This window comes from Haliotis rufescens, unplaced genomic scaffold, assembly GCF_023055435.1.
Source record: "Haliotis rufescens isolate VD_foot unplaced genomic scaffold, xgHalRufe1.0.p SCAF_2, whole genome shotgun sequence".
In the NCBI taxonomy this organism is placed as follows: domain Eukaryota; kingdom Metazoa; phylum Mollusca; class Gastropoda; order Lepetellida; family Haliotidae; genus Haliotis; species Haliotis rufescens.
In genome coordinates this window covers 67,270,043-67,294,707 of record NW_025963890.1, presented here as the reverse complement: position 1 = coordinate 67,294,707, position 24,665 = coordinate 67,270,043, and the positions used below count along the sequence as shown (strand labels likewise).

The window sequence follows — 24,665 nt, the reverse complement described above, 5'->3', positions numbered from 1 at the left end:
ATGTCTATGATGCATTTTCATGAAACATCCCTGTCAGACATGGTTGGTGATGGAAGGAATTCAGATTTGATATACATGTAATGACAACTGAGGGACCGATTTAAGTACGAATAAATATTTTGCATCAAATTTAATTTTTGGGGCAAATTCTGAAACAGGATAAAACAAGAAATACGATTAGCGAATAATTCCTTCTCCTTTTAAGAAATAAACATAGAATCTAAGGCAGTCATTTTCAACACAACAACCATCAAGTTTTTATGGAGCTGAGCTTGATACAGAGTGAGTGAGTTTGGGCTGACGCCACTTTGAACAGTATTCCAGTTATATCACAGCAGGTCAGCTTGATGTGGGAGGGAAGCCTGATGTGATGCAGGCCTCAGACATTTACCACTACCTAATGTAGGGAACAAGATTCAACCATACCTTTCAGTGGTGATAGGATTAACAAAATGGAGAATGGAAAAATCATAGTTTTTGTCATATTACATTATGATATGGTTGCATAACTTCAGTGTGACGAAGGTTAAAATGTAATAGTGAAAAGATTCAGTTAATAATACTAATAACAGTAAGTGAACAGTATCTCAAATAAGAAACCCACATGCATCAATCCTTATAATATTTTAGATATTTCAAGTAGAGACGGGCAAGTCGTTTGATATAATATCCCCAATACAAAGATTCTTCTGACATTAATGAAGACAATTGAAGGAATATTGATATTCGACACAACAAATAACAATAAAATAAATTTCTACTGAAACATTTCCTATACTCCCAATGAAGATATGGAAGTAAGTGAGTGAGTGAGTTTGGTTAAACACCGCTTTTAACAGTATTCCATTTATATCACGGCGTGTCAGCTTAATGTGGGAGGAAAGCCCGAAGTAATGCTGGTCTTAGACGTTTACCACTTCGGTGAAACCCTTTAGCACGGGTATGGCGCTGATAAACTTAGAAACATAATGGGGGCGAACCGGGATTCGAACCCACAATCATAGGTTTCTGGCGTGCCCGAGGGACGCAACTCTGCACATCAAAATGCGGCGCCTTAGACAACAGGGCCACCCGTGCCCCCGATATGGAAGTCAGATTATACATACTAACAGGAACTCATTTTGGCAATTTATTGGAGTCGTTCAAAAGAACAGAACACATGTTTTCGTACAATCCTTGTTTAACAAAGTAAGTAATGTCATCATAAGATTCTGAGTTTAGGGACAGAGTTCAGGGTCAACATAGTTAAAATATAAATGAAAATATATACATATACATGTTGCACATGATAAACTCAGTGAGACACATCTAATATAATACACTGTGAAAGACATCAAAGTTAACAAAGCACACAAACATTATTGGCACATCCGAAGAATACAAACAAACATGGCACTACAGAAATAGTGATTATTTTATGTTGCTTTTAGCAAAGTTCCAATCAAATTCCAGCACGGGACACCAAGAATCAGCTTCAAACCCATGGGAATCAAACTCGGACCCAGGCCATATGAGCATTGCTTGACCCATCATCCTACCCTACCGCCTCCACAACAAATGTAAGTGCATCAGCTGCATGTATCAATATTATTAAATATGTATGACACATTTTAAAGACTTTTTACCAGATTGGACTACATATGGGTCACATGCAATAAAGATCGATATCATAGTTATGGCCTATTGATATTATAGTAAAACAAAAACATAATCATAAAACTTCATATTGAGACCAGCACTTTTTAAAATACAGCTGTTGGTCTTATTTACATCACACACAATGGCATACATATGCTTCACTGACATGTTTCTTGCTCCAAATTAGTTGTGGTAGTTTAGAATCTGGTCACACAAACATTTGCTATCTTCAAGCTCATCCAGTGCAACACAGCAATTAACCATATTGAAACCCCATCTCGGTTTCACACTGGACACATAATGCAATGCCTACAACAAAAATTATCATTTTTGTCGTTCTTTTTGGGGGGATGCTAGGAGGAAAGAATGATATCTGTACTGCGACAAGACTTTGTCATTGGATATTTTACAAAAAGGGACAATTCTTTTCATCATTTTGTCATGGATTAGAGCAAAGAGTGAGTTTTGTCTTGCATTGAAAGCATTATCATACATGGTGATGGACACACTGAATGCTTTACACTCTATATATTTGTGGCAAGAGTGAGTGAGTGACTATGGTTTTACGCAGCCTTTTGCAATATTCCAGCAATATCACGGCGGGGGACACCAGAAATGGGCTTCATACATTGTACCCATGTGGGTAATTTGAAACCGGGTCGTTGGTGTGATGGGCAAACGCTTTAACCACCTTTGTGGGAATAGAACCTACACCTTTGATATGTCAAATAAAACACAAGGCTATCCCACCACCCCGAGGGATGCTCATTCGGTACAAAATGTCTTTACGTCATGATTGAGATGATCACTTGGTACAGTGTATATATTTACATTTTGAGTGAGATGCTACAAAGATATAGTGAATATAAGTTCTGTACAAAACTATAGAAAGGCTCTGGAGGAATAAACATATCTTTGAGCAAGATTGTTCATAGCAGTGTATAAAATGTGGCCTTGCTTGAGGGGCTGACCATTCCTCAAGGGAGATTACAAGTAGGGATGTCACGATTCACCGATTGTACCAATGCATTGGTAGATAATTCTCACGATACGATATGAGATACATGTAAATATATATTGATACAAAATTTTATTGAAATCATTATCCATTTGTTCGCGTATCGATTGATTTTTCTATTCGAATCGAAATATCATCATATTTTCCGAATTTGACACATACGAAAATTTGTTAGTTTCTGACACTTGTTTGAATAAACAGAATCAACCTTTTCTAAGTATTATTATTTTACAAAATAATCAACTGATAGTGGTTAGAACACATTATTGTGAATGTGATATGTAATTAAAAAGTTTGCTTCTAAATATACTCATATAAAGTCGGTATTGCTGTATTGAGATACGTATCGTATCTTGACCTTAAAGTCGAGATACGTATCGTATCATGGGGTACCTGTATCCTGACAGCCCTAATTACAAGGATGGCAAGAGTCGTAACAAGTACCCACTGAGAACACAGCTGGCAAGATCCAGTACAAAAAGAAACATATGTCAAAATTATGTACAGTTACATCATCATGTCAACCAAATAATAAATGGTGTGACATCCATTTTCATTACAAAGGCTTTATGGTGTTATGGTGTTTACAAAAAGTTGGAATACATACATGTGTATATTTATATAAAGAAGTATTTTACAACAAATATTGGCCCCAAATGCATATGAAGATTCAACATGTCTAACAAAAAAACCTCAATCAATGATCCTGACGTAAATATTTCAGTCTAAATGATCAGTCATGCCTTTGAATTATTCTTCAGAATACCACAGAAAATAACTGTGTTTGTGTGTGTGTGTGTGTGTTCTATTCTTGTTGCCAAGATACCTGACATACATGTGTCTACCATGTTCTCTAAATAGGCAAATGGGGCAGGCTTCTACAATACATGAAAGTTTACTCACAAATGTACCTATTTACACAACAATAATAAAAATTAAAATAAGTAAAATATATATTTTACAAATTGCATTTTGGACCCAATATTGTCAGATGATATTCAAATCACTTGACATTCACTTGATATTTAAAACACAATAACAGTGCATGCAGATGTTTGTAACGGTAATAGAAATAAAACAAATAGCACTAAAATGTTGAATACACTAAGACGAAAATGTTCAGTCATTGATAGAAGATTCACAACACAGCCATGAAATGAATTCTTATTCATTTTACAACAGGACTGTTTGAATGTTCAGTTGCTTCAGCAAGTGCTGCACTTAAGCTGTTTTCCACTCCAATCCTGGAACCGGAGGTCGTCGTCTTTGATGATCTCGCCTGTATCTCCGCGGAAAGTCGCTGCCATCTACCAGACATCCCTGTTTCTCGTACTTCTCGATCAGTCTCTTGAAGATCTTGTCACTTCGCAGCAAGTTCTCATTACCTGAGAATGAAAAAATCCAATTTAAAAAAGAATAAAAATTCCTAACTATTTCGTGTCACGAACACACGACCTCGGCAGTGAAATGTGACAATACTTAAAATCAATGCGATCCAATAAAGTGTGCAGTTACTTCCCTTAACATGCTGTTTATTTGGTTACATACTAAAAAATGGTATCTGACAGACACTCACGTATGTATCTCTAAAGTTAGAGATCCCATCCTTACCAATGATGATGAGACCTTTGTGAGATCTGGTGAGCGCCACGTTAATCTGGTTGGCATCAGTGATGAAGCCGAGGTTGTGTTTGCTCCAGCCCAGTGTTGGGTTCTTCTCTATCTTGTAATGGGGCAGAGAGCGTACCGTGCTGAAGATCACGTAGTCCCACTCACCTCCTGTTAAACAAATATGGAATTGGTGAGTTGGGCTTAATGCTGTTTCAAACTGTAAGGCATATAAATTAAATATGGGAGGAAGTCCCAAAGTGACGCAGGTCGTAGATGGTTTACACTTCGATGAAATCCATGACTATCCCTTTCTCTAAACCCCATACATCTGGTATTTGTACCCCACACCCCTTGTTATTAGACCAAGGTTTCACGCATCTTCCCAAGGCAAGGGAGTTAACTGACTATAAAAGTCCAGCTTCCACCCTTGCCGAACTAGGCTGGTATTAAGGAGTTACAATTTGGCTGGACTAACGAGTCTATGCATAGTGCAATCAAAATCGCGTACTGAAATCGATTCTGGTTCGTAAACTGTCATGCAGATTTCGAGCGATTGCACGATTTGCACAACATGTGCACCGCCAACTCGTCAACAGATATTTTCCAAATCTTTTCAAGTTTTTAATCAAAGGGCTCACGTGATTTGATGCACTTCGCGATGTAAGACCCGTTTTCTCACAATTTAGATCTGATTGTCGATCAGATCGTCCTGACTGGGCACCTCCATTTTGTTTGAATCAAATGCAAGTGATACAAGAGGTGGAATCTGATTGGTCAATAGGAGAGGCATAAAAGGGACTTAACTCATAACAGCCACTGGTGGCGCTTCGATCGAGCCCATGAATTCCAGCCTGGTTAGGCAAGGGTGGAACCTGGACTTTTAAAGTCAGTTAACTCTCTTGCCTTGGGATGATGGGTTTTACACGACCCACAATTGTGTCTAGTATGCACAAATGTAGAAAATGGACGCAGAAAAAAATATTCTGCATCCCAAGAGACGCACAAGAATATTCACAGTTCCAACATGTACAGCGAATCAAGAGCAGTTATAGTGTGTTATTTCAGTCATCAACCATGACCACTCTCCACATGATCATTGATTCATACCTGAGGCTCCAAAGTAATTATCAAAATGTACAGTACACATACTACACTACACCATTCCAGTACTTTACAGGACCCTCATCTTGCCTGCAAGAACCCTTAAAATTAATTACTGGAGCTCCCCTGGAGCCCTACTATTGTGACAGCATGTGACAGTGGTACAAGCATGCCCTTTTCTCTGATTAAGTTGAGGCCAAATGGGGTTCAACATAACATTCAAGATTATTGCACTCATATAGTGCTATGCATGCATGTGTGTGTGTGTGGCTGCTTGTACTAGTCCAGACTAAAGATCTTTTATAGTGCTATCCCACTGAGGTCCAATGCCACAGTTCAAAATGGATACCCCCACTCAGACACATTTTACTGACTCCAAGATGAGGCCTTGTTTTATGCCCTTAGTGCCAAGCGCAAGGCATGGTAACAACAAGTACCATATTTAAAGTTTTTTTGGTGGCCAGGGACCCAACCACCGACCTTCTGCTCTCCAGACAGATTCGCTATCCACTAGACCACAGAGGCGGTCTTCTTAATTTAACTTAATGTTGCTACTGGAATGGCCATTGATGACTTTACCTTGGCTGGCCACAACAGTGTTGACGTTGAGACTCTGATGGTGGTACTTGGACAGAGCCTCGCGTATCTTGGTACACTGGGCGTTGTACTGCGACATGATGTTGATGTAGCGAGGGGAGATTCCACCCTTCTGAACCAGCCAGCTGAACACCTCAACCTGAACAACCAAGGCAAAATAGTAAGAAATGCAGGGACCACTTTCTTTGTCTTTAGTTTTAATACAGGTATATGTAAACAGTAAGTAATGCAGGGACCACTTTCTTTGTCTTTAGTTTACAGGTATATGTAAATAGTAAGTAATGCAGGGACCACTTTCTTTGTCTTTAGTTTACAAGTATATGTAAACAGTAAGTAATGCAGGGACCACTTTCTTTGTCTTTAGTTTGCAGGTATATGTAAACAGTAAGTAATGCAGGGACCACTTTCTTTGTCTTTAGTTTACAGGTATATGTAAATAGTAAGTAATGCAGGGACCACTTTCTTTGTCTTTAGTTTACAAGTATATGTAAACAGTAAGTAATGCAGGGACCACTTTCTTTGTCTTTAGTTTGCAGGTATATGTAAATAGTAAGTAATGCACGGACCACTTTCTTTGTCTTTAGTTTGCAGGTATATGTAAACAGTAAGTAATGCAGGGACCACTTTCTTTGTCTTTAGTTTACAGGTATATGTAAACAGTAAGTAATGCAGGAACCACTTTCTTTGTCTTTAGTTTGCAGGTATATGTAAACAGTAAGTAATGCAGGAACCACTTTCTTTGTCTTTAGTTTACAGGTATATGTAAACAGTAAGTAATGCAGGAACCACTTTCTTTGTCTTTAGTTTACAGGTATATGTAAATAGTAAGTATTGCAGGGACCACTTTTTCTTTGTCTTTAGTTTACAGGTAGATGTAAATAGTAAGTATTGCAGGGACCACTTTTTCTTTGTCTTTAGTTTACAGGTAGATGTAAATAGTAAGTAATGCAGGGACCACTTTCTTTGTCTTTAGTTTACAAGTATATGTAAACAGTAAGTAATGCAGGGACCACTTTCTTTGTCTTTAGTTTACAAGTATATGTAAACAGTAAGTAATGCAGGGACCACTTTCTTTGTCTTTAGTTAACAGATATATGTAAATAGTAAGTAAAGCAGGGACCACTTTCTTTGTCTTTAGTTTACAGGTATATGTAAATAGTGAGTATTGCACGGACTACTTTCTTTGTCTTTAGTTAACAGGTATATGTAAATAGTAAGTAATTCACTGACCACTTTCTTTGTCTTTAGTTTACAGGTATATGTAAATAGTAAGTAATGCAGGGACCACTTTCTTTGTCTTTAGCTTACAGGTATAAGTAAATAGTAAGTAATGCAGGGACCACTTTCTTTGTCTTTAGTTTACAGGAATATGTAAATAGTAAGTTTTGCACGGACCACTTTCTTTGTCTTTAGTTTACAGGTATATGTAAATAGTAAGTAATGCAGGGACCACTTTCTTTGTCTTTAGTATACAGGTATATGTAAATAGTAAGTAATGCAGGAACCACTTTCTTTGTCTTTAGTTTACAGGTATATGTAAATAGTAAGTAATGCAGGGACAACTTTCTTTGTCTTTAGTTTACAGGTATATGTAAATAGTAAGTAATGCAGGAACCACTTTCTTTGTCTTTATTTTACAGGTAAATGTCAATAGTAAGTAATGCAGGGACCACTTTCTTTGTCTTTAGTTTACAGGTAAATGTAAATAGTAAGTAATGCAGGGACCACTTTGTTTGTCTTTAGTTTACAAGTATATGTAAGTAGTAAGTAGTGCAGGGACCACTTTCTTTGTCCTTAGTTTGCAGGTATATGTAAACAGTAAGTAATGCACAGACCACTTTCTTTGTCTTTAGTTTACAGGTATATGTAAATAGTAAGTAGTGCAGGGACCACTTTCTTTGTCTTTAGTTAACAGGTATATGTAAATAGTAAGTAATGCACGGACCACTTTCTTTGTCTTTACTTTACAGGTATATGTAAATAGTAAGTAATGCAGGGACCACTTTCTTTGTCTTTAGTTTACAGGTATATGTAAATTGTGAGTAATTCATAGACTACTCTCTTTGCCTTAAGTTTACATATTTATTGTACTGACCACTTTGTCCACCTCTGCCTTGTTGGACTTGGACTGTTCATTGCCCTCTTCTGTGGACACACTGAGGCTGTCCTCCACCCCCTCCACATGGCACAGGACATGGGGAATCTCCTGCACCGGCCACAGGTCCAGTGGCACACCCTTCTCCCATGCGACGGATGGACCTGTGATGAGTTTACCACTATAGAACTCTTCTGATGGGAAGTCACAGATGCGAGGGTGCTGTAACAAAACAAATATTTCTTGAGAGCATGTGGACAATATGACATTCTTTGTTTACATAAATGTGCATTTATGACTATTTCAGGTTAAGAAGGGTAGACTGGATGGTTCTGCAGTCTAACTCAGCACTAAGGTTCCAGCACTAGATATACAGAGTTACATCCTGCATATATCTTAGGATCCACTGGTCATTGGTTTCAGATGTAAACTGATTATGTAACAGCACAATACCCAGTTGTGGATGCATACACCTCTACAACCCAAAAGCCATGATACACATGTATATCTGACACAGTTGACACAATCTTTTAATTAGCAAAATACATTACAGATCAGGAATGACAACATTATTTATTTGCTGCCATGATGCAACTGGAATATTGTTCACTGCAGTGTAGATTTAACCATTTCTGACTCACACAGGTAAAACGACAACTCACCATCCTGTACTGAATGTTCAGGAAAGTTGCCTCAGAAGCAAACCTCTCAAACAGCGACTGATCCAGCCCCAATTCTGCAGCTTGCTTGCACTGAACAATTGGCCGCAGTTGCTTGTGATCTCCTATCAGGACAACCTGCTTGGCCTTAGTGGCAATGATAGGAATCATGCTTTGTGGTTCTGGACTCATGGCACTCTCATCGATGATGAGCTGGAAGATGCGCGTTGACTGGACCAGCTTTCTATTCCCACCGACTGGGCAGGTACAGAGGATCACATCGCACTTCTTGAGTTCTTCACAGGAGGCCATGTACACCAGCTTCCCATACTTCTTGATGTGGCCCAGAGTGACAGCTTCTGGTTTGGTCTTGAACAATGCATCATACATCCTTATTTCCTCAGCATGAGGTTTGCCTGACTGTCGTATCATGTGGTGGAGAGACACATTGAAGAGTCTGGGGTCAGATCGCAGGCCTCGCATGCTCCTCTTGGACATGAAGTTGCGTTTGGGCACAGGGTAGTCCTGAGCCACGATGTTGCTGCCATAGAGGCGGATGATCTTGGGACAAGCATCTCCAAGTCGATTTAACAGCAGAACTAGGAATAAATGTTTCAATAAAATACAATTTGCACAGTTAAACAAGATATCAACAAAGAAACAACAAACATTTCAATTGTCATAAGAAATCTCTACTTAAAAGCAGAGTCAACTGTAGAATTGTACGACTTTAGATCATAACATGTGTTCAAGATACACTATCTAGTCATGAAGAGTCTCAAAATCATGAAGCCAAACATGAAAATTTGATATTTGTTTTCAGATGGAAAACTGGCAACCTGTTAACCACCCAAACTCAAGGAATTAAGTTTGCTTACCCTATTTTCAGCTTTTGTGCCCTTAATGCCAAACAGAATCTGTTTTCGGCAGATAATCTAGGCTGGTTATTCTCTTGCATGACAACTGATATTACCCAACATCAAAAGCATTAACTCAGTGTAAACTTCTCCCAATGCTTCATTAAATGTAATACCAGCATTTCACCTTCCATTAAAGAGTCAGTCTCATTAAGAAACAATAAATATTCTGACTTACCTGCTACGAGATCCACAGCTTTGTTGGACGGACCACAGAAAAGCACTTGTTTCCTCTGGTCATCTACACCCTCCAGGTGAAGGAACTTGTTGATCTTGTTGAAGAGGTACACCAGCTTGATCCCAGTGTATGTCTTACCTGTACCTGCAGGATATATAGCAACACATGATTGGAGAAATCCAATGGTATGATCTGCTTTTTTATATAATGTGCTGATGTTTTAAAAAATATCTCAGAATCCGGTGCCAGATTGAGACAAAGAAAGAAGTGACATATAATGAATACATGACAGCAAATGATGCAATGTCAGGAAGTGAGATCAGACGGCAAGTGTGACAAGACAGGAAGTGAGACAAGACAGCAAGTGAGGCAATAACAGGACGTGAGACCAGACAGCAAGTGAGCCAAGACAGCAAATGAGACAATAACAGGAAGTGAGACCAGACAGCAAGTGAGACCAGACAGCAAGTGAGACAAGACAGCAAGTGAGACAATAACAGGAAGTGAGACAAGACAGCAAGTGAGACAACGTAAGGAAGTGAGACCATACAGCAAGCAACACAATGTTAGGAAGTGAGACCAGACAGCAAGTGAGACAATGTTAGGAAGTGAGACCAAACAGCAAGTGAGACCAGACAGCAAGTGAGATAATAACAGGAAGTGAGACAAGACAGCAAGTGAGACCAAACAGCAAGTGAGATCAGACAGCAAGTGAGACCAGACAAGAATTGAGACAATAACAGCACGTGAGACAACGTAAGGAAGTGAGACCATACAGCAAGCAAGACAATGTTAGGAAGTGAGACCAGACAGCAAGTGAGACCAAACAGCAAGTGAGACAATGTTAGGAAGTGAGACCAAACAGCAAGTGAGACCAGACAGCAAGTGAGATAATAACATGAAGTGAGACAAGACAGCAAGTGAGACCAAACAGCAAGTGAGATCAGACAGCAAGTGAGACAATGTTAGGAAGTGAGACCAGACAGCAAGTGAGACCAAACAGCAAGTGAGACAAGACAGCACTTGAGACAATTTTTGTAAGTGAGACCATACAGCAAGTGAGACAATGTTAGGAAGTGAGATCAGACAGCAGGTGAGACCAGACAGCAAGTGAGACAAGACAGCAAGTGAGACCAGACAGCAAGTGAGACAAGACAGCAAGTGAGACCAGACAGCAAGTGAGACAATGTTAGGAAGTGAGACATGACAGCAAGTGAGCCAAGACAGAAAGTGAGACAATGACAGCAAGTGAGACCAGACAAGAAGTGAGACCAGACAAGAAGTGAGACCAGACAGCAAGTGAGACAGCATAAGGAACTGAGACAATGTAAGGAAGTGAGACAGCATAAGGATGTAAGACAAAGCCACCTACCTGGAGGCCCCTGGATGAGGGTGAAGCTGGAACTGAGGGCCCGGTCTATGGCCTCGTGCTGCTTGGTGTTATTGTGAGGCAGACCATAGACTGGGACCTCTTTCTCCATCTTCTTGCCATAGTCCAGTCTGTCCTTGTCTGTAGTGATAAGAGTTACATATGCATTACCATGGGTTGCAAGAAAGGCAGCTGGAGCCTGATAGCTAATGGGTTAGTGGTCAGTACCATCAAGGACAGTTATATCTGTGATATACCAATTGTAATAGTTTTCTTCTGTTTTTTAAAAGAAAATATTTATGTTTAATATTTACTCACCCAGTTTAGGAGGCCTCCTGTGCAATGCAACACAGCTTGCTAAATCTGACTTGTCTCCACTCAAGCTTTGTATCATTCTCATTGTACGTCTGAAACAGAGTTAACATTATTACTGACCATTACAGTCACTTGGTCATATACCTTAACATGCTGTGTGCATGTCACTTGGTGTCACTTGGTCATATATACCTTAACATGCTGTAAACTGAGAAGATTGCTGAGGCAGAGTAAGCAATAATCACTCACTCATACACCCTAAGGACACTCCTGAAAGAGTCAGATATTGAAATAATTTACTTCAATTTACTGTGAAAACTAGTTACGGTTACAAATCAGAACAACACAATCATGTTCTTACCTGTCAACTTCTGACTTGAAGATGACCTCTACAGTGCCTGTACTCTTGGGATAGAGTTCGTCTGGCACAGGACCACTGTTGGCATTTAAGCTGAATGTGACCGTCACATAATCTGATTCCATGTCCTTGTCTTTCTTTCTCCTCACTTTCATGATCTGAGCATGACCGACCCATGTGTAGGTGTCTGCCTGTGAACAGACATCAACTCCACATCCTTCAGACACCTTCCTCTTCTTCAAGGCACACTCAACAGCCTCTGCTTTCCTCCTAGACCTCCTCCTTTCTGATGACTTACTCCTCTTTGAGGATTTCGTTTGCCTTCCTTCTTTTGTCAGTGGGCAAGGGACTTCAATGACCTTGGTTGAGATCTCCTCATCATAGGTTTCCCGTGACTCAGGTCTATTTTGGTCAATCTTGATTCGTATGCAGAGATAGTCAATTGAGGAGAACTCCCTTCGTCCAAAGTTGTCCCTTTCATCATCATCATCATCTCCCTCTTCTTTCAACTTCTCCAAAGGTTTGCCTCCAAACTCAATGCACCTTTCATGCACAAAACTAGATGGAAAAGTGAATGTCCCTTTGTAGAAGGTTTTTGTTTTTCCTTGGTTGCGTTTGAATTCGATGTTGACATTGTTGATGATGATGTTCTCTTCACTACGAACTGCAGATGTTGCAGATTCCATTTCCAGAAGAGGCAGCCATGTTCTCTGATACTCAGATATTGACTCAATGTTCTTTTTGGTCGATTCTGTAGCATACTTACTCAACACACCAACAGGATCTTCCATGTGACTGAGACACAGACTGAGGTTCTTGCAAACCTGAAACAATCTCACTTGTGGAGTGAGCAAACCCTTCTCTGGATTAGCAACCATCTGAACTTTGATGACACGTCCGGATGTAAAGCAGAGAGTAAACTTGCAGTGGTGGAACTTGATGGAACCATCTCCATGCTCTGAGGTGACCATGTCCCTCACTGGTGCTCCAGTGGGCAAATCTTGTCCTTCTCTGGGTTGACTGTTGACCATCTTCTTCCATGCTTTGTGGTCCTGGCTGAACAATGCATTCAACATCTTTGCCCAGGTCTGTGTGTCCACAAAGTACACATGCTGATTAGGATTCACAATAGACACTACTTGTTTTGGCCGTTGTTTCTGTTTGAATCCTTGCTGCTTTTCCAGCATCTTTGAATACATCAGCTGGCTGGGACATCCAGTACAGTCATACAGCCTTTTCTTCCATTTTCCTGTGACAATTGTCTTTGTTGACCAAGGATCTTGCTTCTCCTCTGGTTTCTTACTGAAGTCCATCAAGTTGAAGGGTAATTCCTTGCTTCTGCTGGACACATGCTTCAAAGATGGGATACAGAGCTCTGCTCCACTGTCCGAGACCTTGTCCACCACAGCATTAAATACCATTGGCCTCTGCGAAATCTTTGCAGCTCTCTTCAAAGCCTGGCACCCATTGCTGAAGTGTTTCTGTCTGGAAGTGGCATCATTGATATAGGCACAAATGTCAGCTATTTCTGATGATGAGTAGGGACAGGATTTCCCATCAAGAGCTGCATGCACCAGTCTGTGTACAATGAGGTCCACATATCTCCGGATAGGTGATGTGAAATGTGTATACATCTTTGTATTCAGAGAGAAGTGATTCAGCTCTTTTTCAGAGAGCATTGAACATTTGTATTCTGCAGATTCCATGATTTGTCTCCAGTGTTGAAGAGCAATTGCTTGGAAAGGGTGGACCTCATCTTTGCACATATTCCTTACAGCTTTAGTCAGGGTTTCATCATGAACTCCATCAAGAATCTGAAGCCAAATGTTCTTCTGGACTGGCAAAGACTCTTTTCTCACTGTGTTGCCCTTGGCTACCCAGTTCCCTGAGGCCACCGTCCTGCCAGGTAAGACTTCTTGTCCTTGCAGGTTCACAACAAGGTCCAGGAACTTATCCTCACTGTGGACAAACTTCTGGACATCCTCGGTAGATGGTGGAGGCTGACATCTGATAGGGATGCAATTTGGGAACTTCTTTCTCAACCACTGAGCAATCGATGTATTGGCTTTGATCATGAACTCTTCAATGAGTGCATGGGCTTCAATATTCTGCTCTATGATTTCAGTCTCAATAAATCTTGGATCTTCAAATGGAACAGCAAACCTAGAATCTTTAAGTCTGTCCTTTCTCAAGTTCTGGGAAATTTCATGAAGCAGTTTGATATTGTCTTTCAGAGTTTGTGAAACATGATCCACTTCCTCATTTTTAATAACTTTCTGAGCATCTTCATATGACAACTTGCAGGAAGATTTAATCTTTGTTTTCATGACTGTTGGTTCCTTTACAAGCTTTCCTGATTTTTCAATGTGAAAGAAATTGGACAATGCAAGTCTTTCTTCATTTGGTAGCAGACTACACATGCCCTCACTCAATGGTTCAGGCAACATGTTGTGAGTCCTGGACTCGCATGGATAGAAGCTTGTGGCTCTCTTCTGTGCCTCTCTGTCAACAGGGTCCCCTTTCTTCACCACTGAGGCCACATCAGCAATGTGGACTCCAATCAGATAGTAGTCATCCTTGGCAGAGATACTCAAAGCATCATCTAAGTCTTTTGAATGTGCAGGATCTATTGTGAAAACTTCAAGCCCTGTGCAATCAACTCTGCCATCAGCAAGAACAGTGTCTCTCTTCTTCAGAATTTTACCAATATGAGCAACTGTGTCTTGTGAAAAGTAGGTTGGAACCTGATATTGCATTTCCAGGATCTTGAGACCTCCATTGAAGTCGGTGCCACACTCAATGATGTCTACCACTGCTCCAAGAGGGTACACATGGTGGATGCCCCAGGTGAGATAGACGACCAGGAACACATACCTTCCTCTAAGTCCTGGTTTCACATCAAAATATTTCTTGTATCGGAGTTGTCCATTCTCATTGATTTCATATGTATCAATCCTGTATTTGGACAAGGAAGGGAATTTCTTCTTTGTAACACCATTCAAGGCATGAATCTTTGGCACAGTTTTGCAAAGAGGATGCATTAGAAACCCTTCATCATCATCACACGTACAGGCCATGACTGTATGGCTCTCTTCCCTGAAGTTGCTGTTGAGGACACCAACAACACGTCCATACACCTTGTCATCTTCCTCAGCCCTCTTGTATATCACATGACCAGACACAGGATGGGAGTGAGGCTCTGACAGAACCTCCACACAAACCTCATCATTGTTGAATGTCTGGCCACACTTGGACCTCCCGTGAATCTCAATATCACTGTAGGTTTCCCCTCCTGACAACACTTTACACACAGCCTTGTGAGATGACTCAAACCGTATCTTACACTGCTTGTACTTCTCAGGCATGGCTGCCATGAGTCGTCTCAACTCAAAGTCGCGTTCCAGGGGCCTATAGAAAGGAGCCCTGGTCTGTTGATACTGCTTGGCCTCGATGCTCTCAGTCTCCACATCCATCCCCATGCCACAAGTAATCTTTGTGTCCACATCACCATTGTCATACATTTCCTTACTTTCTTCAAACCATGTCTTGTCCGACTTTTCAGCCTTGACTTTGGTCACCTCTGGCTCTTTCTCTTCATGTTGAGAAGAGGGTGATCCTCGAAGCTCAAAAGCATCCTCAAGATCTGATCCATCATCCCCACTCGATGTGTCCCAGGCTGTGTACTGAAGAAGAGGGTTGCTGTCAACATTGAGCTGTGTGGGGTCCTTGCCTGCTTGTCCAGTGAAAGGAAGTGACAAGCCATTAGACGTTCGGTATCTTGGTTCACCCATCTGCATTGGTCCACCTTTGAGCCAGTCAGTGTGACTAACCTGGATGGGTTCCACATGTTCTCGTCTTGCTGTTAAAACAAGAAGCGTAGAGTTATTTGTGAACTAGGGGTTAGTCTTGTTCTAGTCTGCAATACTAAAGCTATATCAAGCAGCTTATTAGTCCTACATAGAAAACAAATCTTCCAGCATCATCAGTTTTAGTCCTAGCATAGTCTTCTGATAGCATGCAAATAATCAATCCTGGGAAGGCAAACCAGGGGTTGATAACATGAGCATTAATCCACTGAGCTGGGTTAGATGACACACTAACAGACAGGAATTACATTGTCAGCACTTAATCCTCATTATAGTTGGCTCTTATGTCTCAAAATCCATACACTTCTACATATGTTGTGATTGTCCTGTTGCCACGACTTTGTGTAAGTGGGCCCTCGTCTAGAACAAGCAAACCAGTGACTCCTAAGCCCCATTCCAGAAACATCTTACAATAAGCATGGGCAATACATATATTATTCAACAGAATCTCACATGGGTCCACAGAGAGTCCATAACTATACTACTTATAAAGAGAACACCTGACTCATTCATATAACTATAACTAACCTTTAATGACATCACAGATTAACTATAGTTATACGAAAGAATTGGGTGGTCCTTAACTTTTTGTTTGTCGTATAGATATAAATCTATCTTCATTGTGCCAGTATCTTATTGACAGATTATATGGCCGATATGTCTTCCTTGACAGGTCATAAAATACATAGAAGATACAAGGATAACAGTATGACTCTAAAGTTTCAGTACATGTTTAGATCACAAAACAGTTTTAAACTTACGTCTGGAATGCCTTTTCTTCTTGACGTGAGCATTCTTTGCCTGTTGCGCCCGTGCTTGCTGCAACTGTAACACAAATATGTTCTGGTCATGTGACAACAGTAATGACTACGCAGATCCACGGGGGGTGCACACACATTCAGACACATTATAGGTGAGCAGGTATACCATATTTTCTCCAGCTTAACCAGTCAAGAAAGTTACTGTTTCTGTAACATGAAATACTGCAAGGCAGTTTCCACACGACCACAAGGATTACCGACAAGAATGTGAAAGACGGAGTATGGCTGATGTAGTATTGACTGACAGAGGAGGGACATCATGTGGACTGACACCAGGTCATCAGTTCATGGCTCAGCTGGTCATACTATTGTAGCAATGCTACTCAACGTTTAATAGGGATATTGAGATGCTTCATACCAGTGACAAATATAGTCTTTGATTGGCATGGGATGGGAGAACATGAACATTGACAAATATAGGGAGTGAGTGAGTGAGTTGGGTTTAACACCGCTTTTAACATTATTCCAGTCATATCGCTATGTGTCAGCTTAATGTGGGAGGAAAGCCCGAAGTGATGCAGGTTTCAGATGTTTACCACTTCGGTGAAACCCACCAGCATGGGTATGGTGCTGACAAACCTAGAAACATAATTGGGGCGAACCAGGATTCGAACCAACAATCATAGGTTTCTGCCGTGCCCAAGGGACGCAACTCTGCACAGCGAATCTCGGTGCCTTAGACAACTGGGCCACCCTTGCCCCCAACAAATATAGTCTTTGATAGGCATTTAAAAATTGGGAAACATGAACATTGACAAATATATATAAGCAATCAGTTTGATGTATCAAGCAATATACTTATCAATAGTTGAATGGTATACATCCAGTACACTACATTCATTATTGCCAAACAAAAACAGAATTACTATTCATATTTGCCACTTCAAACTCATCTTCAGGTATATCCAAGAAGATGAGGTCAATAACTTGAGCATCATCCAGGTGAGGACCCATTTTTAGATTCCATATTAAATGATGTGTTTATCATCGCATCACTTGATTGAGTATTTACAGACTGCTCAAATGTGCAGCACATTCATTAACATGTAAACATGTTTGTAAACAGCAGGGATGTGAGCAGGTTTTCCCAAAAAAAGATGAAAAGGCTAGGGGGTTCTGTAGTCCAAGTAGTTGTGATAGAAAACGTATGATGTCCGAAAACCTATGCTGCTGAAAGCTCTGATCGAAAACAGGATATTCTGTGCGGTTGTCTGGTTTTCGATCACATATATTCTGTGCTGTTGTCAGGTTTTCAATCATATTTTTCAGAGTAATTTTTTTTAAATCTTTGATCATAATTTTACAAGGAAGATAAAAAAAATTCCGAGGACTACTGTTTTATAAAAAAGCAAATTTTCACGTTTCCACGGGGAGATTCCACATCCCTGGAACAGACATGAATACAATCAGATAATTATGTTAAATGTGCATTAAATATCAATGACCTGTGTGGTGCTGATGTTGGTCCCCGTCAACCAATCAGCATCTGGCTCCATTGTCGGCTGCTGCGTAGAGGTGGACATCTCCTGGCGCAGCTGGTCCATGTACTTCTGAAGATGCTGCTTTATTTGCTCCTCCTGAATAAATGTCAACTTGCATTATTTTTTTAAGGAAAATTGAACAAGGGTAAAACCTCCATATATCAGAGAACATCCAGAAAATCTTAACTAATCTTAATAAACATTTTCTAAAACCTTACTGAGACATATGGTTGGCAAAGTTGTCAAAGGCCCTGCTATTCCCTATGCAGAGTTGTGTCCCTTTGGTGTTCTGGGTGCAATTCCCAGAAAATGTTTCTAAGTTTGTCATCTCCATACCCGTACTAATTGGTTTCCCTCCAATATAAAGACAACATTGGTTTCCCTCCAATATAAAGACGACATATCATGACAACTGGAATACTGTTCAATGTTCAACTGGCCCACTTACACACTCACTCAACCAAACATCAGTGATTCATATGTAGTTTGAATCTATAAAAACAGAACTTTAGTAGGGATATTGCGATATCTGTCATAAAACTGGAACAACAAATAGTCACACCAACTTGAAATGGACCTGTGTCACAATGTCAATTTCCTATATATTCTTATGCCAACATCCCCAAGCAATCAGTCACTTCCACCTTTACACCAAATATCTCTTTTAAATTTGGAACATATATGAGTAAGGCGTAAAAAAATATAAGAATTGGCTCTCAGGCAAGGCTTTTTGAAAATATAGTGTGTGGGCAGGTGTAGCTTTTTGTTGTCTTTTGTTGTTGTAATTGTTGTTGTTCAAACTAGTACGTAACCAAATAAACAGCTTGAAAAGGGAAGTAACTGCACGCCAGATTGGATCACATTGTTTTTAAGTATTGTCACATTTCACTGCCGGGGTCATGTGTTCAAGACATAGTTTAGCATTTTTTATTCTTTTATATGATGATGCTGGCTGTCCCTGAGAACCAAGACTATTATTTTTTTATACCTAACTTAAGATGTGACCATACCTGAATACAGTCCTTAGCATATTCCACTTTGTCGAGTGCTGCTCTGTATTGTCCGTTCTTGTGAAGAGCTAGTGCCCAGAGCTCATAGGGAATGTAGCTGCTGCAGTCAAAGAGCTCGCAGGCTGGAAACAGAGGACACAGGTGGAATAAACATGATATAACCTGCATTATATTACAAAGGGATGTGACACAGCTCGCAGGCTGGTAGCAGAGGACACAGACAGGACGGGCAGAGCCTAAACCTATATCCCCCTCCCACACTGTGACATGACATACACCGATACAACCAGCATACCACTGCATCGGCATGTCACACAATGGTGGCTCTGATGCTGGTTCCACCAACACTTATGTTTCCCCTCTCTCTATGAATAGAGACTGGGAGGTCTCAGTAGAAGCTGCCTAGTACACATATATAGAATAGTATCCTTAAACTTGGTCTCTTATTAGTCAATATCCTTTCTCTTTATGGAGACGTTTTTCACACTCAAAACATGAAAAAGCAGAGACAACTAATACTACATATACTATCTTATTTAACTTGCCATACATATTTCCTTGTCTCTGTCTTTTCCTCCAAAACAGCATCACAAACCAATTATTTCATGTCTAATGTAAAATCTAAATGTTTTCAACCATTATCAACTGTATTTCTTCCTAAAAAAATTGGCCAACTGGAATGTCAAAACATATAAAGACAAGTTATCTCCCTTGATCAGTTAGAAAGGAACCTAATAAATAGCTGTTCCAGAAAATATGTGTATTTGTATTATCAAATGACTGATTTCTGGCAAACTTCAATTTGCTTGTTTCTGTAGTAGATTCATATCCTGATTAAAATCATTTGGCATAAACACACACTACTCTCAGACGACATGTTAACAGCCTTGTTTGAGGTGAAGCTACTCAAATGTACAGAATGTCTTTACAATTTAATATTTTCAAACAGTCGGATTCCTAACAATTACAATTTGTGAAATCAGATTTATTTGAAAGGAACTTACCCTCTTTACAGTATCTGGTGCAAAGTCTGTACTGCTCCTACAACAGGCAAGCCACATAAGTTATTCATCCTATATTTCTCTTATAATAAACAAACATGAATACATGGGGAAAAATAGTTTTTTCATTTCTTTAGTAAACATTACATGATTTTATTAATGGAAATTGGGTTCAAAGTCGCGTCTAAGATTATTGCACTTATATAGCGGCGTTCATGTGTGTGTGAGTGTGTGTGCATGCGTGCGTGAGTGTGGGTGCATGTGTGGCTGCTTGTATAAGTCCGGACTGATGCAGATTTATAGTGCTTGCCCACTGAGATACCATAGCGCAGCATAACATGAATACCCTACTCAGATACAGTATATTAACTCCGAGCCGACCAGTCCTTGTTTTAGCCCCTTAATGCCAGGCACCAGACAGGGTAACAACAAGTATCATCTTTTGATGTCTTTTGGTACGACGCACCCGGATATCGAACCCCGGACCTTCTACTCTCCGGGCGGATGGTCAACCACTAGACCAAAGAGGTGGTCTTATCAGTATCAAAGAATAAACACTTTCAAAGTTTTGCACCTAGCCTAAAATTGGTTACTTGTATGACATCTGCACCGTCACTTAACATCCCCGCAAGCAATACTAAATGATTTATCCCTAAATCAGATTATTTCATCTCAAAAAGCTGCATCAGAGGGACTACAATTATTGATATTAGGATGTAAATATAAGTCTGAGGAAATTTTTTTTTAAATGATGTAACATCAACTTACACAATAGCCGTGACTTACCGCTTGGTAGCAGCACTTGGCCAGCAGGAGAATGAGATCGCCTCTTTTCCTTGTCTTTTCTTTTTGGGAGAACCAGCTTCTAATGAACATGTATGCTCGGAGAAGGTCGAGGCACAGAAAGTAGGAGAATGCTGGATTCACCTTCATGTACTCGAAAGCTAAATCCCTCAAGTCCTGCAGCAGCCCTTGTGTGCTCTGTTCAGTAATAATAATAATAATAACGATGGTGGTTATGATGATGATGATGATGATGATAATGGTGGTGGTGGTGATGATGATGGTGATAGTGGTGATGGTGATGATGACACAACTTATAGCAATATTCCTGATGGGAAACACTATGAATTGACTTCACACATTGACGCATTGACCCTGATCTTATCAAACTTTCTGTATCAAATCATAAAATGTATATCATCGTGACCATATTCAAAAAAATATCAGATATTACACTTCTGGGCTGGGACCAACAATCAAAGGAGCATGGATCGCCTAGGGAATCAACACTAGATCGTGAAAAGCAGCACTTACTACCAGCCCCTAACAATATTAATCATTTTTATAACATGGTAATTATTTAACCTAAATTTGATAAGGAGATAAACATACTGTGTTTTCAATGTAGAGCTAGGTTAGCTGTAGATTTAAACCCGCTAAATTGAATTTGGAACCGAACGCGCAGCGTGAGGTTTCAAATGTTAAATTTAGCGCGGTTATAATTATTTAAATATGCCTACCGACACTGACTGAAAATAGTACTATTCTATGAATATTAGCTTCCGCGGTGGTGCAGCCGTCAAACCAGCTGTTTCAATCAGAGGGGGTTTATTGTGATTAAATAGCCTCTGATTGACCAATCAGAATCGAGTAAATTCCAAATTCATGGTAGAATAATAAATTAATGTTGATTAAGCATGTGATGAAAATGTAAGGTGAAGTATTGTATATTACCGATTGATTAATGCTCCATATCTGGGTGTCAATGAACAGAGTCCTCCATAGCGAGGCTGCAGAATAGGCACAGGCCATGTTTAGAACCAGTTCTCGGCCAGGCTCTGTGCCTTCAAGGCTAGCAGTGATGTCCAGTAGAATCATGGCTGTAACACAAGGCACACAGGGTTACTGCAGTAGTATCTTAGAGTGCCTGAATTAAATGGACGCATCTGTCCTGTCAATGAACTTGACACTAGAATGTTTTCAAGCCAAGAAATGATGCTGTATACAACAAATAATCACCATTTACTTACATGTACATGTGGTAAATACTTACCAGGAATACATGTATCTAAGCTAAGTGACTAAAATCGGGTTTTATCACATTTTGGGACCAAATAGTTGAGTCAATGTACACAAAAATTAAAGAAATCCTCATTTTTAAGCCCATGGGCTAAAAGGTGAAAGGAACTATTTACATTTATAGGTTTATAGTTATAGTTAAAGAAAGGTTAACTTTACACCTAATACATAAAGCAAGATTTAGAAATCTGTGGCTACAGTATTATACAATGTTACTTACTTCTATAGAAATATTGGAAGGCTTGAAACATGTCACACCCCTGAAAAAACACAAATACATAAGTTATCACTAATACCATAAACATGATAAACAGACAACTCAACTCTTGTCTGCCACAAAGTTATGTACATATGAATAATACATAAGTTTTGGTTTGGATTGTTGTTTAACGCCGCACTCAGCAATATTCCAGCTATATGACGGCGGTCTGTAAATAATCGAGTCTGGACCAGTGCGCATCGATCCACGCAATTGGGATCGATGACATGCTTCAACCAAGTCAGTGAGCCTGACCACCCGATCCTGTTAGTCGCCTCTAATAACAAGCATAGTCGCCTTTTACAGCAAGCATGGGTTACTGAAGATCCATTCTACCCCAGAACTTCACGGGTCAATACATAAGTATCCTTATCAAAGCTAAGAAGTATATAGTCACTTATTTTGAAATTATAATACTAACAACTCTGAGATTGTTTCCCATCCATTAACAAAAACTTTAGTTTTTACTAATAAGAAAAGGCATGTCATGTTTTCAAGTCTGTGACCATGGTAACATACCTGTGTCAAGGCAAAGTCGGTGAAGTTGCAGGTGAGTCTGATGGCCTGAGTCTGGAGTTCCGGGGATGGTGGAGTTCCCGATGGACTCAGACAGAGTCTCATGGAGGCCACCAGTGTCTTGCACTCTCCCAGGGTGAACTCTGAGTTTATGACCTTCTCTATCCCCTCCTGCAGGAGGTCCTTCATGTCCTTGGTCTCCGACATCATGTGCTGGATAGCCTGGCCAATACAGGAGTTACAGTTAGAAGATGCCTTGACACTTTTGCAGCAGCTATTGACAACTGTTAATATTTCAGCAATATTAGGCAGGGGATACAACAGTGGGATTCACATATGGTTCACATGTGGAGAATCAAACCTGGGCCATTAGCCGAATGAGCGAACACTTGAACCCCTAGGCTACCCTCTCCCCAGACAAATGACAGGTGTGTCACAGTGAGAGAGTTCCACTTTGTATATTCTATATGACAGTGGGAGATGTGTTTGGATCTTTACCATGTTATCAGCAGCCCAACAAAACATGTAACTAAACCTGTGGCTGACAAATAAAGTGAGAGCATGTGTCACACTACGTCATCCAGAAGTGAGTGAGTGTGTTGGTGCTTCGAACAGTATTTCAGTTACAGTATTTGAAGGCAGCTTAATGTGAGAGGAAACCCAAAAGGGATACAAGAGGTAGACCCGTGAATAGGTCTTCAGCAACCCATGCTTGCCGTAAAAGGTGACTCTGCTTGTCGTAAAAGGCGACTAACGGGATTGGGTGGTCAGGCTCGCTGACTTGGTTGAAGCATGTCATCGATCCCAATTGCTTGGATCGATGCCCATGATATCAATCACTGGATTGTCTGGTCCAGACTCGATTATTTACAGACCGCCGTCATATAGCTGGAATAGTGCTGAGTGTGGCGTAAATCAACAAACAAACAAACAACAAACAAGATGTAGATATCTACTTGGTGGGCAGCGACCCAGGTATAGTAGCTGATATTCAAAGATTAACATTGTGTAAGCCACTGAGAGACTCGTGATGCTGTCACAGACAGCTGCTGTCTACCAAGGTTCTGTTCTTTTTCTGCAATCATAGTGACCAACCAGCTGGGAGAGTATAACCTCAATATAGCTTCAAGCGGCAAAATGCCACAAACCTTCAAGAACTCCTGTTTTCATACATTTATTTTGTAGAATAAGTAAGGGATCTACCTGCCCCATGATGATTCCTTCTGGTGTGGAAAGAAAGGAGTGCAGCTGCTCACAAAATAGTTAAAATAGTAAAAATAAATTAAATATAAGAATTATAAACAAGAAAATACTGACATCCAATAACTAGGTGAGGTAAGCTGAGGTTTAATGTCGCGGGCAAGAGTATTGCACTTATTTTGGGATGTGTATGCGTCTGGAGTTCCGGGGATGGTGGAGTTCCCGATGGACTCAGACAGAGTCTCATGGAGGCCACCAGTGTCTTGCACTCTCCCAGGGTGAACTCTGAGTTTATGACCTTCTCTATCCCCTCCTGCAGGAGGTCCTTCATGTCCTTGGTCTCCGACATCATGTGCTGGATAGCCTGGCCAATACAGGAGTTACAGTTAGAAGATGCCTTGACACTTTTGCAGCAGCTATTGACAACTGTTAATATTTCAGCAATATTAGGCTGGGGATACAACAGTGGGATTCACATATGGTTCACATGTGGAGAATCAAACCTGGGCCATTAGCCGAATGAGCGAACACTTGAACCCCTAGGCTACCCTCGCCCCAGACAAATGACAGGTG

At 40.3% G+C, this 24,665-nt stretch overlaps 2 protein-coding genes across 2 annotated transcripts in view; both read right to left on the bottom strand.

Moving 5' to 3' along the window:
- The window catches only part of LOC125381993, a 56,933-nt gene extending 33,759 nt beyond the window's left edge, over positions 1-23,174 (bottom strand). Inside the window, exons 1-3 of the mRNA XM_048399403.1 lie at positions 22,896-23,174; positions 22,338-22,377; positions 21,773-21,918 (exon numbers count right to left, since the gene is read on the bottom strand). Of these exons, the coding sequence (XP_048255360.1) occupies positions 21,773-21,918; positions 22,338-22,377; positions 22,896-23,102 (393 nt within the window). The 5' untranslated portion in view covers positions 23,103-23,174. The remainder of the gene's footprint in view (positions 1-21,772; positions 21,919-22,337; positions 22,378-22,895) is intronic.
- On the bottom strand, positions 1,235-20,070 carry LOC124134585 (helicase with zinc finger domain 2-like). Its single transcript, XM_048400438.1, has 13 exons — positions 20,039-20,070; positions 19,035-19,156; positions 17,989-18,120; positions 16,484-16,547; positions 11,860-15,715; positions 11,502-11,590; positions 11,187-11,324; positions 9,815-9,958; positions 8,723-9,318; positions 8,061-8,282; positions 5,948-6,104; positions 4,268-4,435; positions 1,235-4,041 (listed from the first exon to the last, which is right to left on the bottom strand). Exons 3-13 carry the CDS (start codon positions 18,085-18,087, stop codon positions 3,878-3,880), a joined length of 5,697 nt encoding a protein of 1,898 aa, XP_048256395.1. The 5' UTR covers positions 18,088-18,120; positions 19,035-19,156; positions 20,039-20,070; the 3' UTR covers positions 1,235-3,877.
- Positions 23,175-24,665: the final 1,491 nt, after the last annotated feature.